The sequence below is a fragment of the Alligator mississippiensis genome, chromosome 7, assembly GCF_030867095.1.
Source record: "Alligator mississippiensis isolate rAllMis1 chromosome 7, rAllMis1, whole genome shotgun sequence".
Taxonomy (NCBI): domain Eukaryota; kingdom Metazoa; phylum Chordata; order Crocodylia; family Alligatoridae; genus Alligator; species Alligator mississippiensis.
In genome coordinates, this window is record NC_081830.1 from 56299939 (window position 1) to 56315392 (window position 15454).

The following is a 15454-nucleotide window of genomic DNA, read 5'->3' on the forward strand; positions in this document are numbered from 1 at the left end:
GCTTCAAATGGGGTAGTCCCACTACCAACCAGATCTTTACCTTAAGACAACTTTTTGAGACGATGACTGAATTTAATAAGTTGTGCACTTCTAATGGATTTCTGTCAAGCCTTCAGTTAAGGGTAGAGAGCAAGGTAACATAATCTGATGCGGAAGTTTGCATCCCAATCAAGAGAGCTTGATCAACAGAAGAGTGCTATAATAGAGTGAAAAACTGCTCAACCTGGTATAGAGTCCATTTTCATACTTTCACAGGAAGTTGACAAGTCTGTTTCCTGTTACCAATGCTATTTAATATCAGAACTGACTGGCTGATGGATAAGCTGGAAAAAGCAGCTAATGATGATGGCCTTTAGCTGAATACTGTTCTGCTTTGAGACCTTGAGTAAGCTGATAATATTACCTTGATAGTTCATTTGGAAAAAAATCACTCCAAATGATAATAGACCTGGTCAAGCAAGAAACTTGTTTGAATAACAATATGGACAAAACTAAGTCCCTGGCCATGATTATATCAAACACCCACCAGCTCCAGCTTACCACCTCAGCATTACTTTATTCAGAGAGGATATCAAGCAAGTGGAAACTGTCAAAAAGGTAGGAAGCATAATAGAGTGCTGTAGGAAGTGCAAAAGACAGGAAGAGTTCACTACAAACAACCACTGGCCTCTGTGGATATACTGTGATATCAAACTTTCTATGTAATTGTGGCTCTAAAAATGATTATACTAACTTGACTGCATGGCAGTGACCTACTGGAGGTGAGAAGGAGCAGCAGGCTTGACATTTTCGATTCTTGTCATCTTCATGAGGTGGTCCATATTAGATGGAAAAGTAATCAGCAACGATAATATTTGTAAGCCCCCCAGCAACCATTCTTATCAGGACTAGTTCAATTCCAGCAACTTTCTTTGTGCAAACATATTATTAGAATGGAAAATCAACAATTACAAAGTGCATTTTTCACAGAATCCAATCTAACCAGCTAGGCAGCTGCTGAAAGCTGTTTTAACATAACAGGACTGTCAATAACGAATACAGAATTAACATAAAGTCAGACAATCTTAATAGACATGGCAAGAAACTGATCCACATGGCATTAAGAAAAGGAAAAAGGAGGATCCAGGGAACTACAGCTCAGTCAGCCTCATCTCAGTCCCTAGAAAAATCATGGAGAAGATCCTCAAGGAATCCCTTTCTAAGCACTTGGAGGAGAAGAAGGGGATTAGGAACAGTCAGCATGGATTCACCAAAGGCAAGTCATGCCTGACCAACCTAACTGCCTTCTATGATGAGATGACTGGCTTTGTGGATGTGGGGAGACTGGTGGATGTGGTATACCTTGATTTTAGCAAGGCTTTTGATACGGTGTTTCACAGCCTTCTTGCAGGCAAGCTAAGGAAGTATAGACTGGATAAACGGACTATAAGGTAGATAGAAAACTGGCTGGAGCATCAGGCTCAATGGGCAGTAATCAAAGGCTTGATGTCTAGGTGGCAGCCGGTTTCAAGTGGAGTGCCCCAGGGGTCGATCCTGGGGCTGGTTTTGTTCAATGTCTTCATCAGTGACCTGGAAGATGGCATAGAGTGCACCCTCAGCAAATTTGCAGATGACACCAATGTGGCGGGAGTAGTAGACACACTGAAGGGTAGGACTAGGATTCAGTGTAACCTAGACAAATTGGAGGATTGGGCCAGAAGGAATCTCATAAGGTTCAACAGGGACAACTGCAAAGCCCTGCACTTAGCCTGGATCAATCTCATGCACCAGTACAGGCTGGAGGCTGAGGCTGGGCAGCAGCTCTACAGAAAAGGACCTGGGGGTTACACTGGACAATAAGCTGAATATGAGCCAGCAGTGTGCCCTAGTTGCCAAGAAGGCTAACGGCATACTGGGTTGCATTGGTAGGTGTGTTGCCAGTAGGTCAAGGGAAGTAATTATTCCCCTCTATTCAGCACTGGTGAGGCCACATCTGGAGTCCTGTGTTCAGTTTTGAGCCCCCACTACAAAAAGGATATGAAAAAAAATGGTAGCATTCAGTGGAGGGCAACAGAAGTGGTGAGGGGGCTGGGGCACATGACTTACGAGGAAAGACTGAGAGAACTGGGCTTATTTAGTTTAGAGAAGAGGAGACTCGGAGAAGATTTAATAACAGTCTTCAGCTACCTAAAGAGGGGTTTGAAAGAGAATGGAGCTAGGCTATTCTTAGTGGTGGCAGACGACAGAACAAAGAGCAACAGTCTCAAGTTGCAGCAAGGGAAGTTTAGGTTAGATATTAGGAAGAATTTTCTCACTAGAAGGGTAGTAAACCAGTGGAACAGGTTACCCAAAGAGGTGGTGGAAGCTCCATCCTTGGAGGTTTTCAAAACCCAGATAAGACAAAGCTTTGGCTGGGATGATCTAGGTAGGGCTGGTCCTGCTTTGAGCAGGGGGTTGGATTAGATGACCTCCTGAAGTGCCTTCCACCCCTAATTTTCTATGATTCTATGATTTAATCCACAAGGAGGATATGGCCATTAAAATTTGTTTTGATGACAATAATGAGGCAATAGTAAGGTGTTAATTGTTACATGGATCAGCACTAGATGAGATGAAAGACGCACTTTGCTAGTGAGTGCTGAACACTTGCTGACAGCACATGTATGGTGAGATTTAAAAATATTGAATTCTAATCCAGCTCTAGAAAGGGACATAATCTAAAGGTCACCGACCACATTCAAATGGGCCCCTTGCAGCCCCCTTCTACTCATCCCTTCCAACTTGTCCCTGTTCCAGTTCTGTCTCTTCCTTATCCTTGGCTCTCTCTCTCTTTCACTCCCATTCTCTTTGATACCCAGTCCTCGTTTCTGCTCCTCATGGCAATCCTATACTCTTTTTTGCCAGCCAATCTCATACCAAAACTCCCCTACACCTACTTTTGTCTCTTTCTCTTTTGGTCTTTTCTCCTACCTGTCTTCCTCCTGTTCTCCACTCCAGGTTAATTTGTTTACTCATTGCCAATAGGAAAGCTATCAAAGCTGACAGTGCTGTTTCCATCCTATATTCAACGTTGTACCTAGATCTTGTTAAGGGTCTATGAAATTTAAGGCATGCTAGGTCTTCTGCAAATTATCTAATTCCAAACTTTTTCTATAGCTTTAACAAACAATGAAAAATAAAAGCAATCAAATATTTGTCAGCACCAGGGGTTGACTACTTGATCAAAACTTGCCCAGGAGATTACAAGCAATTGGCATCACACTGTCCCCCTAGGGAAGATATTTACAATCTTCCCTAGCAGTAGTCACTACTGGTCTTCATAAGTCAATGAGGGAAATGGCATGCCATAGAACAGAAAATACTTGACAACTGCCGGTCAAAGATTCCTAGAAGATTCAAGTCAGTGTTTGTCCTTCCTGGAATTCCTATCTGCAAATATAAAAAGTTTTCCATAAATCCATACCCTTTCATCAAATCACACTCCAAGTGAAGGCATCATACATTAATAAGTATTCTGCCAGCCAAAACAGATTTACTGAGCAAGATTTTATAGACTGTGGTAGGAATAAACAACCTATTTGCTTTTTGCTATTTCTTGCTTGCATATTGTGTAAAAAAAAAGAAAGTCTGAGCTTTTTATTTAAAAATGCAGTCTGCATGACTGGTTATGTACCTGTCAAAATGAAGTACTGTATTTTTGGATCTAGTAGTAGAAAGGAGAAAAACTGCAAAATCTGCACAAGATAACAGAAGTATATCATGTAACTTAAAACAAATATATTCAAAGTAAATAGATCTTATACTAGACTCTAGGAAATTTAAAAAGTTTTTTTTTTTTTTTTACTAGGCAAAGAAAGGTCCTGGACTCAACTCGATGGGATTTCTTTATCTCTCTGCAAGAAGTGTGATAAAAACAACCAAATAATTCCAAAATTTCAAGTAATGTTTTATGGGCATTAGTGGACAAAATCCTGTTGACTTGGATAAAAAAAAACAACCAGAAAACGTAGAGGGAAATGTAAGACAAAGTGCCTCACATGTAGCCAGACGCAACAGCTTCAAGCACCTCTGTAACCCTCCACAGATCAAAGAACGAGTTGATGGTAACCAGTAACACCTTCTAGCCAAAAAATTCCACTCCTTTGGTTCAGCTCGTCCTCAAAATTTAAAATTTTCATACCTTGAATTTCTTATTTCCCAGACCAGGTCTGTTCTACTACATTTTACCTACACAGGTACATTGTCTAAGATTGTGAAAAAAATAATACCTCCTAAATAAGCTATGTAGAAACAATGTAAAAACAGGTGTGCCAAGAGGAGTGCTCTTGTCTGCTTAGTTTGTCTTCTAGGGAGATGGTGCAGCTGTCTCAGTAGAAAACCTCTTGTCAGCACACCCACTGTCCCCACTTAAGGCTTTGTCAACACAGCTATACTAGTAACAGCTATATCAGCAGTACCTTTTCTTACTTCAGAAGAGCCCCCAGAAGAAAAAAAAGTAAAAAATGGCAAGTGAAAAGGGAAGTAGGAGGGCATAGTATGCACACAGAACATTTCCCATGGAGGGAAAAGTTAAGATTCCTAGTATGGGGCACACACAACCCCTGGCATACGAATGAACATAAATGGAATGAGGGAAGGTGGACATAGAGAACACACAGAACCTATGGAGGAGGTAGGGGAAGGAATGTTGTGAAAAGTCCCAGAAAAGAGACGGATGGGAGAATAAGAAACATACAGTGAGCTTGTTTGGAAAACAGAGGAATGCAAAGAGCTAGTAATGTGTTCAATATTCCAAGACAAAAAGAAAAACAAAAATTGTGCAATCTTCAACAATATTTTTAACAAAACTGATTTGTGTCCACTGAAAATTACAGTATATGAAAAAATAAATAAATAAATTTAAAAAGCCCAGTAAACACATATTAAACTAACATGGCAATCAGTTATGCAGTAATAATGCTATGCTTAAGGGCTGAGTTGAGAAACACATACTAATTTAAGGAAAACTTCTAAATATATTTTTGAGCTTCTCAAAATCATGATCTAAGGTTTGAAAAGAAATGGTATAAAACAAATGCTCTGAGTTAAGGCACAAGATGGAGTTGCAAGAGACACAGGTTCAGTTCCTTGCTTTGCAGACTCCTTGTATTAGCTTTAGCAAGTCACAATTTCCTGTCTCTCAGTGCCCTAGGATTTCCCTACATCACAGATCCTTTTTGAAAAACATTTCATTAATGTTTTTAAGGGCTGAGATACTATACTGACCCTCACATACAACAGGGATGGACATGAAGCAAGAACCTAAACAGAACAGAACACCATGGTAATGGGCAAATTGATAGATATTGCACTTAGCTAGGACACCACAAATCACTTCCATCAAATTACTAAGGACACGACTTTTACCTGCAGACCTCTAAAAGATGGAACAAAACATACTCCTTCAGAATCAACCACACTTCTTGCCATTTTTGATGTATCTTCTACACTCGTAAAAAGATCTGTAAGAGTGTACAAAAAGTTATATGCCTAAATTATTCCATCAGAAAAATCTTTAATTTACACCAAAAATTGTTTAAATATTCCAGCTAGTAAATATTACAGACACTAAAAAAAACAAACAAACCCTCTTTTATTTTAGTTCCATTAATCATGTGAAAAACTACCCAGCTTAAGAACCAAACCCTCAATCATATCCCCAACAACTCTATAACCTTTTACTTTCAAGACCTTGTATCATGACCATTATCTTTCTAGTCAAGGAGATATTTATAGGACTTATGAGAGTGACTGTATGAATGAACGAGTGAAGCTGATGTTGAGAAATTTGCCACATGCCGATATTGCTGGGCCAAGTGCAAGTACTACAAGTCTGAATATTGGCATCCTATTCTTTAGACCAGTAGTTTTCAACCTTTTTAGACTCAAGGTACCCCTGGATAGACTTGAGGATGTCATAGGTTGAAGTGGAATGGCTGAATGCTTTGTGTTCTTGTAATTCGCAGGTTAATGGCCTCCAAGTCCTTAAAAGCACTCCAAGTTACAGCAGAGACCTAAACACACAGTAAGATGGTTTAGATCCCCAAACACCCTCTTCTCTTCCCTTCATTTTGTCCTTGGGTTTTGCACAAAGTGTAGCCATACTAAGACCTGACAATGTGGTGCTAGGATTAGCAACTGAATACAAAAGCCCTCTTTGGTGTTGAAGATTACCAGAGATGCTGGTTTTCGCCGATAAAAAAAAATTCCAAAATTCTCAGGTGTGAGGGGGAATCTAAAATTCTCTATAAAACCCCCTAAATCCATGGTTTTCTGCAAGTAAAATGAAATGCCACTACACACACATACACCTATCCCCCCTGCACTGAGCAGCCCTGATATGATGGTGTTCTGCCCCTCCCCATGCCACTGTCCCTCACTCCTAAGCCACAGACCCCCACCCTACTGGGGTCCCTCACTCCCAACCCGCAGCCTCCTGGCTCTTATTATTTATTTATTTATTCAATTTATAGGCCATCCTTCCCAAAAAAGGATATGGACAGCTTGCAATAATAGAATAGAATAACTTGCGTTACAGGAGAATGAACAAGAGAACGTAACTTAAAAGGTAACTAGAGCATCAATAGAAAACCCTCAAAAGAAATCCCCCAAATGCCCCAGCCTGGGGCATTTGTCTGCTAAAATGCCTGTCCAAATAGGAAAATCTAGTCCAAACTATGTTCAGGCCTGGGCTCTGGTGGGCCTCAACAGGGAGGGAGCTTCAGAGTTGAGGCATGACTGCTGAAAACAAATTCTTGTCCTTTTTTACCAAGTGGACTTGGGACTTCGGTGGTACTTGTAGGTTGCTCTCAGTTGAATATGATCTGTGCTGAATAGCAGCCTCTCTTCTTTCCCTGTTCTTTCTTTATATGTTGGAAGAAGTTTTTGTTATCTATGTAATATCTCCACTGTCTCCTAATCCACCCCCATTCCTCCTCAGAGCAACCAAAAGTGCTAAGTAATACATCTGACCCATAAGCTCATAAAAAAAAAACCAAAAACAGTCCAGTAGGACCCTGCACTAGCTGACTAACTTGGGCAAAGTATGTGACTGAAATCCCCTGGGATCCAATCAGTCTCACCATTCAGTCCCCAGGTGTTCTCCTCCCTTTTTCTTTCCCCCCTCCCCACACATACTCGAAGGCAGTAGAATATACTACCTGTGATGGGACTGAGCCCCAGGGACAGCTGTGATGTCCCCAGGTGGCCAGGTGGCTCCCACCCTGCTCCAGTTCCTAGGGTACCCTTCCTCTTCTCTCAACCTGTTTCAGCTGGCGGGTCCCTCCCAGACCCTTCTGCTTCCAGTCCAGCCCTTAAGTGCTCAGTGGGCTATCCTAGCCCCAGCTATGCTCCAAGACACTAGTTGCCTTAAGCGCTATTCATGGCCTCCGTCCACACCTACAGCCACACTCATACCTCACAGATATTACTGGCTATTCACTTCAGTGGGGCACCTTGCCCCCAGTACCATGTCAGGCCTCCTCAGGCCTCCACGCTCTTGTTGGGGCCTCAGCCTTCCCACCCTCTGCCCCCTCTATCTATTCGGGCCTTTTAGCCTAAGTCTGCTGCACCAGGCCTTGGTTTATGGACACCAGCCTGTCTCACCCCTCTTGGGCTCCAGGCCCTGGGCCCTGCCTTTGTCCCTCTCGGGCAATGGTCCTGGGCTTCCTGGCTTCAGACTACCTCAACTGCCTTTCCAGGATCAGACTTTCATCTTTCTGGCTTCCGCCTCTGTACATCTTGAGCTCTGAACCCTGGGAGGACTCAAAACTGCACTCACCCTCTGGGCACTACTGTAGCTCATGCCCCTGCCCCTGGCAGGCTCAAGTCCTTCAGGCACCCCTGTGGTTTGTGCTCCTCCAGCATCTCCTCCTTACCCCTTGTAGCCACTCTGGGTCCACCAGTATAAAACTATAACATAAAGGCAAGCTACTGTTTTAACACAATCTTCTTGCTCTAGATAACTAAACATTAAGAAGAAAAAGGCAGACTATCACTTTAAAAAAAAACCTCCCCCACCTTGGGATAAACTGACATTTGGCCAGCCATCCTGCCAGCATCTCTCAGGAAGCTCCTCCTGGTTGAGACCTCAGCCCCTCTAGAGCACTGGCTCTCTTCTTTCCGCTCTCCAGGTGCTGGCTTTTACGTTCCCTGGAGTGGTGCCTCTTGGTCAGGTTGTTCTCTCCCAGTTGCTCTTTGCTACTCTGACTGCCTTACTGTCCTATTGCTTTGCCACTAGCTAATTCCAAATTAAGTTGACTAACATTACCTTAAATTCCATTTATGAGGTAAATCATATTTCAAAGCATCCATGTAAATGCATGAATTTTAAGACATTTCGAAAAGTGGCTCTTAAAAATGTTAAGGAGTTCTCCATTTTAATCCTAACAAAGCTGCTACTCTCCTATAATGACCATAGTCACTTGCAAATGTACCTACATTTTCAATATTCTATTGAAGAACCCTAGGAAAGGCTAACAGTGCATGTGGCTACAAGCCTATTACAATAGTTATCCTGTAATGAATAGACTCAATTTTTTTTTTTTTAATTATGCTCGCAGTACTTTGCTACTGCATACTTATCACATTTTTATGATTGATGGCCTCCAAAGCTTATCATGGTACATCCTAAACACTTGGCTCATTTTAAAAACTCAGCCAAATCTAAGCTGAGATGTTATAAATAAACATTTTTGCCTTAGAACAAATACTTGTAGAATCCGTATAATTAACTAAACCGAACTGGCAATCAGTTAACTTCAGTTACAACTCAAAATTCTAGTCTGGTCTCTTTTGTACTAAGCACTAATTAGGCCTCATTTACATTACTCTATTCAATTTGGGGTATCATGCGTTTAAAGACGACAAGGCTGGTTGAAATGTTTAGGTGATACAAAGTGATAACATGTTCCAAGAAAAGAAATGAAAGATCATAAATTACACAGGTCATAAAGATGTACATATCAGAGACAATAAAAAGAAAGATTAAAAGCACTGATCACATTCAGTTCAACAGAGTGGTTCTCAACTGGGGTGTTACAAGACCCTTTCAGGGGTGCCATGATGCCAGCACTTGTGCCACTACAGCCAAGTGAAACAGCTCCACATGTCTGTTTCCATGAGGAACTGGACAAGGAAGTGGCTGTGAACTGCTTCCCAGTCTGGCTCCACATTTGCCTCCTGGAAATGGAGGTGCATAGGGCAGTTTCACCTGGCCATGACAACGCCAGCAGCGAAACTGCAGCATGGAGATACAGCTGGTTGAGAACCACTGTTCTATGGATTTCTCCTGGGTGCTGCTCCAGGACCACATTAGATTTATCTAATTAAACAGGTAAACTGAGGTAATACAACAGTGGTTCTCAGAGAAGCTCTGGAGGGGTGCCTTGAGCCTAAAAAGGTTGAGCATCATTGGTCCAAGGAAAAAGAGGATTAGGCAAAACCAAACTAGCAGCGTACTAATACAGAAGGTCTGATCTATAGAACACAGTTTTAGCAACAGAACCTTTTCATTCTGCTGGCAAGGCAACAACAACTTTTGAAAGAAAGGAGACATTTGTCACTGTCCAGAGGCCAGCAGAGGGTAAACATATTCTCACCTTGTGTTGGCTGCTGTTGTCCCTTCAGCAGCTAGTGCTTATCAGGTTGCAATTTGCACCCTGCCGGCACATCTGCCAAGTGGAGCCGTGTGGATGTGTTTGTGCTGTGGCAGCTTCCCTGTGGCAAAAACTCTGGTGGCAGAAGCAGGATCACATAGAAAAGGCCCAAAAGGAGTGTTCCAAGAAGATCTGGAATCAATCCTTCTCATTAGCCACTTGAATCAAATAAGTCTACACTCCAACATTTTTCAACAGGAAAAATGTAGGTGAGATTAGTGTAGCTACAAAATCAGTATCAGCAGTGAAGATGTGGAATTGCTATCACTGGGACTGTCCAACAAGCAACTATACTGCCAACCTGTTAATAATAATAAACCAAACCTGCCAGCATGAACACAAGCCTGTAAAATGGTCTCTTACTAACCAATTTATTTTATAATACTTCATAATTAAAAAGCCACTTACCTAGCCTCTGAGCCCATTTTATGGTAGAGCCTGTGTCTGATGCATTGCCTTCAGTTAAGTAAACAACTTCTTTTCCAATCTTCCATCCAATCAATGAATACAGACCTTAAAATTTGTCATGAAAGAGTACAAAGCTCATTATCTGCCTTCAGAGATTTTAAAAAACCCATACTTTTATCTACTTTCTTCACAAAGTTCAAATTAAAAGTGTTGCTACTATAGATTCAAAGTTTTGTAGTACATTAAAAGAAAATATGATAAAAAATTAAGAGTGGGATAGTATACCAGATTATGCATATTAGTTTATTTTAATAAAGAAATGCAACGTAAACTAAAATCAATATATTTAATAATGAAAACACCACTAAAAACATCATCAAAAGAAGAATTGTCTGACAGCTCATGAAGGCTGTAGACAAGGTATAAATGTTTCTAGAATTAAAAAAAAAAAAAAAATCCCTGGAGACATACAGCTAAAGGTACACATTTATTCCAAGTACTAATTTTATTTTAATGATTTTAAAACAGTCGGTTTTCCCCAATGGCTCCTAAAGGATCCTGCTGACCTTTTTGGCTACCAGAGCACACTGTTGGCTAATCTATACCTTGTGGTCCACTGTAAATAACATAAATAAATAGGCTCAGGCCTCCAGATGGGGAATATATGGATACTGAAACAAAAAATCCCAAATACCTAGCAATCCCAATTTAGAAATACAAGTCTCATTCATGGGAGAGAATTAAAGAGTGTTGATATGTATTTTTGACAATTAATTTCCAATATGAAGATAAAAAAACCAAATGTTGAGTCTCATAATTTGGACATCCTTGTTCTCAGAGTGGTTCCTGCCAGCTACTCAAAGCACTATGCCTGCGCTGTTTGCCTTGTATGAAATAAATATTTGAAAATACATTTGCACTATAATGTGGAAAACCAAACAGCAACTGTACCTGATTTGGTGTTATCTGCAATTTGCTTAGCATACGCTTGTTCCCATTGTCCAGTGGAGACCAACCTTTTTGTCAAGCATACCTCCCCCAGTGCTATTGGCTGCTCTGCTTTCTCTTCCCTACCCTGTACCCCTACCCAATCTTCTGCTGTGCTTTCTGCTTCTTGTCCTGTGCTACCTGCCCAGTCTGCTGCTCTGCTTTTTGCTCCCTGCCCTATCTGCTGCTGCATTGCTTGTCGCCTCCCCAGTCTGCCATGTGCCACACACAGGCTGCCCATGCCACTTGTGGCATGCATTCTGCAGGTTGGCCACCCCTGGTCCAAATCTTTAATGGAGATGTTGAACAATACCAATACATTGAGCCATTGATGGCTACTTGCTGAATACCATGTTATGAATCCACTTTACAGTGCTGTCATCTAGTCTTCATTTCCTTAGCTTGTTAATGAGAATGCTGTGGAAACATGCCTGTGTCAAAAGCCTTGCTGAAGTCAAAGTACATTCCAACAACTGCTCTCCCCTGATCCACAGAACCCATCACTTTATCATAGAAGGCAATCAGGTTGGTCAGGCATGACTTGCTCTGGGTGAATCAATGTTGGCTGTTCCCAATCATCTTGTTCTCTAAAAGGTACTTCAAAACAGATCCCTTGAAGAGCTGCTCCATGAAGGCAGTAGTGACTTCCAGCTGCTGCTATGCTGCACTTGCAGCTGTTGTAATTCCCATCCCACCAGCTCAGCACCCATAGCTCCTGTCCTAGTCACCCTACCTTAGTTATGCTAGTGAAGGAAAAACTGGAGAGTTAAATCTCTCATTTTAGACTTCAGTGTGGAAAAGAAAAATAGGTGAAGAACCAGAAGGAACAGACAAATTATCATCTGAGACAGCAATTTCATACCCAATTTAAGGGCTACTTTTTGACAACTCACAGCAGAGGAAAAAGGGACCCACTCAGTTAAGAAGTTGTTAATTCAATTCTGCAGGTTAAACAAAGACCTCTCCTATGACAAGTCCCTGCAGCTGACTTCAATGAAGGAGTTATGCAAGATATTGGATGTCTGAAGGAGTGCAGAACCATTAACCCTGACTCTTAAAGTAGTGCTACAAAAACTCATTCAATGCACAAGATCAGATTCTGTCTCATCAGCAGTGTCAGTTGCACCTGCATCCTGTAAGTCTAGCAGTCATCAAAGCCAAAGATAGAAGAACAACCTCAACTGCCTCTCAGTTCTTTTTCTTATAAATAATCCCTAGATTCTATCTAGAACAGGGGTGCACAAAAAAACAGCCCACAGGAGCCTTTCAAGAGCTCTGTGCAATATTAGCGCTTTTAGGTTTGCAAACACCTACACTAGGAGTGCTTAAATTCTGGCCTGCAGCACTGTGTCATTCAGCCCACGGGGCTCCCCCACAGATCTGGAAATTCGGTAGTGGAGAAGCCATAGCATCCTTCCTTGCTGCCAAATTTCCAGACCCATGTGGAGCCTTGGCCCTATGCACTGGACCAGGCACCCAATCACAGTGTGCAGGACCAGGTGTGGGTGGTGCCAGGCCCAAGGGCCCAAACCTGGCTCATGGGGGCAGCATTGGGCCACAGGGCCTGATCCTGGTGCAAGGTTCCCTCTAAGGTGCGCGCATGCGCGGCTGCACACACACACAAAAAAATCTTGCAGCACATTAGTTTTGTAATGCCGTGCACCTGACCGGAAAGAACCTGGGCTGCGGCTTCCTAGAAACCTGGAGCACGGCAGAGGCAATGGGACCAGCGGTAAGTTACCACTCGGCTTCGCTCCACTCCTCACTGCGCCGACATCCCCACAGGGAGAGACAGTGGGGCGGGCAGCAGCTCCTCCCTGAGGCAAGGTGGGGGTGGGGACAGGGGCTGGGGCTGAGCCGGGCACCGTGCGGGCTCCTGTGGCTCGGATAAATGTTTTGCTCCCCAGCCCCTTCAGGCGAGCTTCGCCCCGAGCCCCGAAGCCATCATTATGAGAGCCTAGCCAACATAAGCACCTCATCCTAGCATTAACTCCACCACATGATATAATGTATTTATATTACACTTTGTTTTCAGTATCTGCTGTGCCTCAATATATCTGTTATTGAACGTACAGCTTACAAGATACAGGCTATGCACTGTGACTGAGCGTAATGTTGTTATAAAGCCCCTCATGTCTTCATTTCCTAACTTCACAGCATTACAATTGAATGTTATATTAATGAAACCACAAATCACTTTGCTTATCACTGAAAAGAGGCCACCTCTGTGATGCAACGCAGCTGCTGTTTAATAGCATACAACAGTTTAAGGCAGGAAATCATGGTAAGAAATATAGGGAGGAAACCATATTACAGGATGTCCTCTGAGGCAGACCATTTGGTTTCTCTGAATTTTTAAAAAATAAAATATAAAATATATATAGTTTAGTATTTCAAGAATCTTTTCTCCCAAATAATGTTGTGAGAATAACTTGCTCAGCACGCCAAAAGGGGGAGGCAAGACCAATTCAGGAAGAGACCAAAGCGGCGCGCTCACGGACCACTAAGCCTTAGACGGAACATTGTCCGGGGGGGGAGCGAAAGGGAGCAGTGAAGGGCCTTTGGGGTCCAATTCCAGTACATGTGGGTGGAAGGGGTCAGTGTCAAACCCCTGGGGCCCAAGCCCAGCATGCAGAGGTAGAAGTGGGTGGTGCCTCTGGGACCCAATCCTGCTGCATGGGGTAGGGGGAGGACTGTGCCAGGACCCAGAGCCTGATCCTGGCACATGTGGCTCAGTCTGAACCGTGGGCCAGCCCTGCACCACTCATCCAGCCCAAAGGGCCAACAGGTTGAGCATCACTGACCTACATGATACATAAGATAAACCTTCAGATTTCAAACAGAAATCGATAGTGTCAAAACATTCTGAAGTACTCTGTTACTTTTCCCTGATCAAAAAAAAAAAAAAAACAAACAACCCAGTGAAAGCTAGAAGTTAGCATTTTCTGACAGATGCCTCAAGTCGAATGAGGGATGCCTTGAGACTAATGAGGTTGAGAAAAGTGGACCCCATTTCTGACGATTGTAACATATGTATACAGTCCAAGACCAAATTCAGTCCAAGTCTTTTCAAGGAAGCTGACAGATTTCTCATTTATATTCCAAATCTAAACAGCATTCAATCTGGTCTTTCTAGGTAAGCCCTCTGACAGTATCCAGTATTCTGGATTTATCCAGCATAGTTTTGCTTTAGCTGGCAAAGAACAAGATTTCAGAAAGACCAGAAGGTGAATGGATTGGTTAAATATGAATGTTTGAAGCAACTTTAGACAGTGATTTAGGACAAAGCCATAGAGTGACCACATACTTGTAGAAAACTGTATGAGTGGAGTGGAGGGGTACATATCAAAAAGGTCAGTATTTCCCTTATTATTTTGACTGAAGATATAAACATCAGGAATATTGTTTTCAGAGAAAGATAGTGGAAGGAGTAAGTGACCATAGGATAAGATGGAAGTCCCATTAAATTGGTCAGCACCACATGGAGATCTTACTAGTAGAAAAGTGTGGGCCAGTCCACTAAAGCACCATGATGTATGGCCCTGGCCAACACAGGCTGCAAACAGCACGAGCAATGAACTGGGTGCACCTTAAATGAACTTAGCATAGTGTTTCCCAACCTATTCCAGCCTGAGGCACACTTACATTAATAAACGTTTTCTGTGGCACACCTGTTAAGGCATTCCCCATCCTCATACCTATTGTAGCTCTTTGCCATAGCAAAATTACACGGTACACCTGTTCATTGCTGATGGCACACTTTTATGCTGCAGCACGCTGGTTGAGAAACACTGACTTAGCAGACTGCATCAGCATAGGGTGACCATATGGGACAATGGGAAATCTGGGACACTCTCCACTGTTCCCACTTCCCTGCTGGCAGAAGTGGGGGTGGGGTAGCATGGTGCACTGAGCAGGCAGGCAGAAGCTGTGCCTGCCTGGTGCACCATGCTGCTTGACCTCCTCACTGGACTGCATCCCTCTTCCCTGCATTTCCACGATGCTCATTTTAATTCTCACCAGCTGGCCAGGACCAGCCTCTGAAATCAGGGACTATCCTGGCTAAACCAGGATGTATGGTCAACCTACATCAGCAAGATGTATACAAGCTTACCATCACAAACTGATGTTCCAATACAAATTAATCAGAGAGTAGCTTTGTTGCTTGCATGACTTCCTACTATGCATCAAGCACCAGAGCTGTCAGCTCTAGTGCCCATGTCCAGATTAAAATTCTGGCCATTGTTCTGGGATACAGATGTGCAGTTTATTGTAACATTTCTATGTTAAACTATTCATGTTGTTACAATGCTGTGAGACCCAGTTTACCTATAATGCTAGCATATGGGAAAAGAAAAGTTAATTGAATCCCTGCTAAGTGCCAG

At 42.6% G+C, this 15454-nt stretch overlaps 1 protein-coding gene across 1 annotated transcript in view; it reads right to left on the minus strand.

The window, feature by feature from the left end:
• The window catches only part of GK5 (glycerol kinase 5), a 64270-nt gene that overhangs the window by 16226 nt on the left and 32590 nt on the right, over positions 1–15454 (minus strand). The window contains exons 11-12 of the mRNA XM_019491819.2: positions 10083–10187; positions 5386–5480 (exon numbers count right to left, since the gene is read on the minus strand). Coding sequence (XP_019347364.1) covers positions 5386–5480; positions 10083–10187 — 200 coding nt within the window. The remainder of the gene's footprint in view (positions 1–5385; positions 5481–10082; positions 10188–15454) is intronic.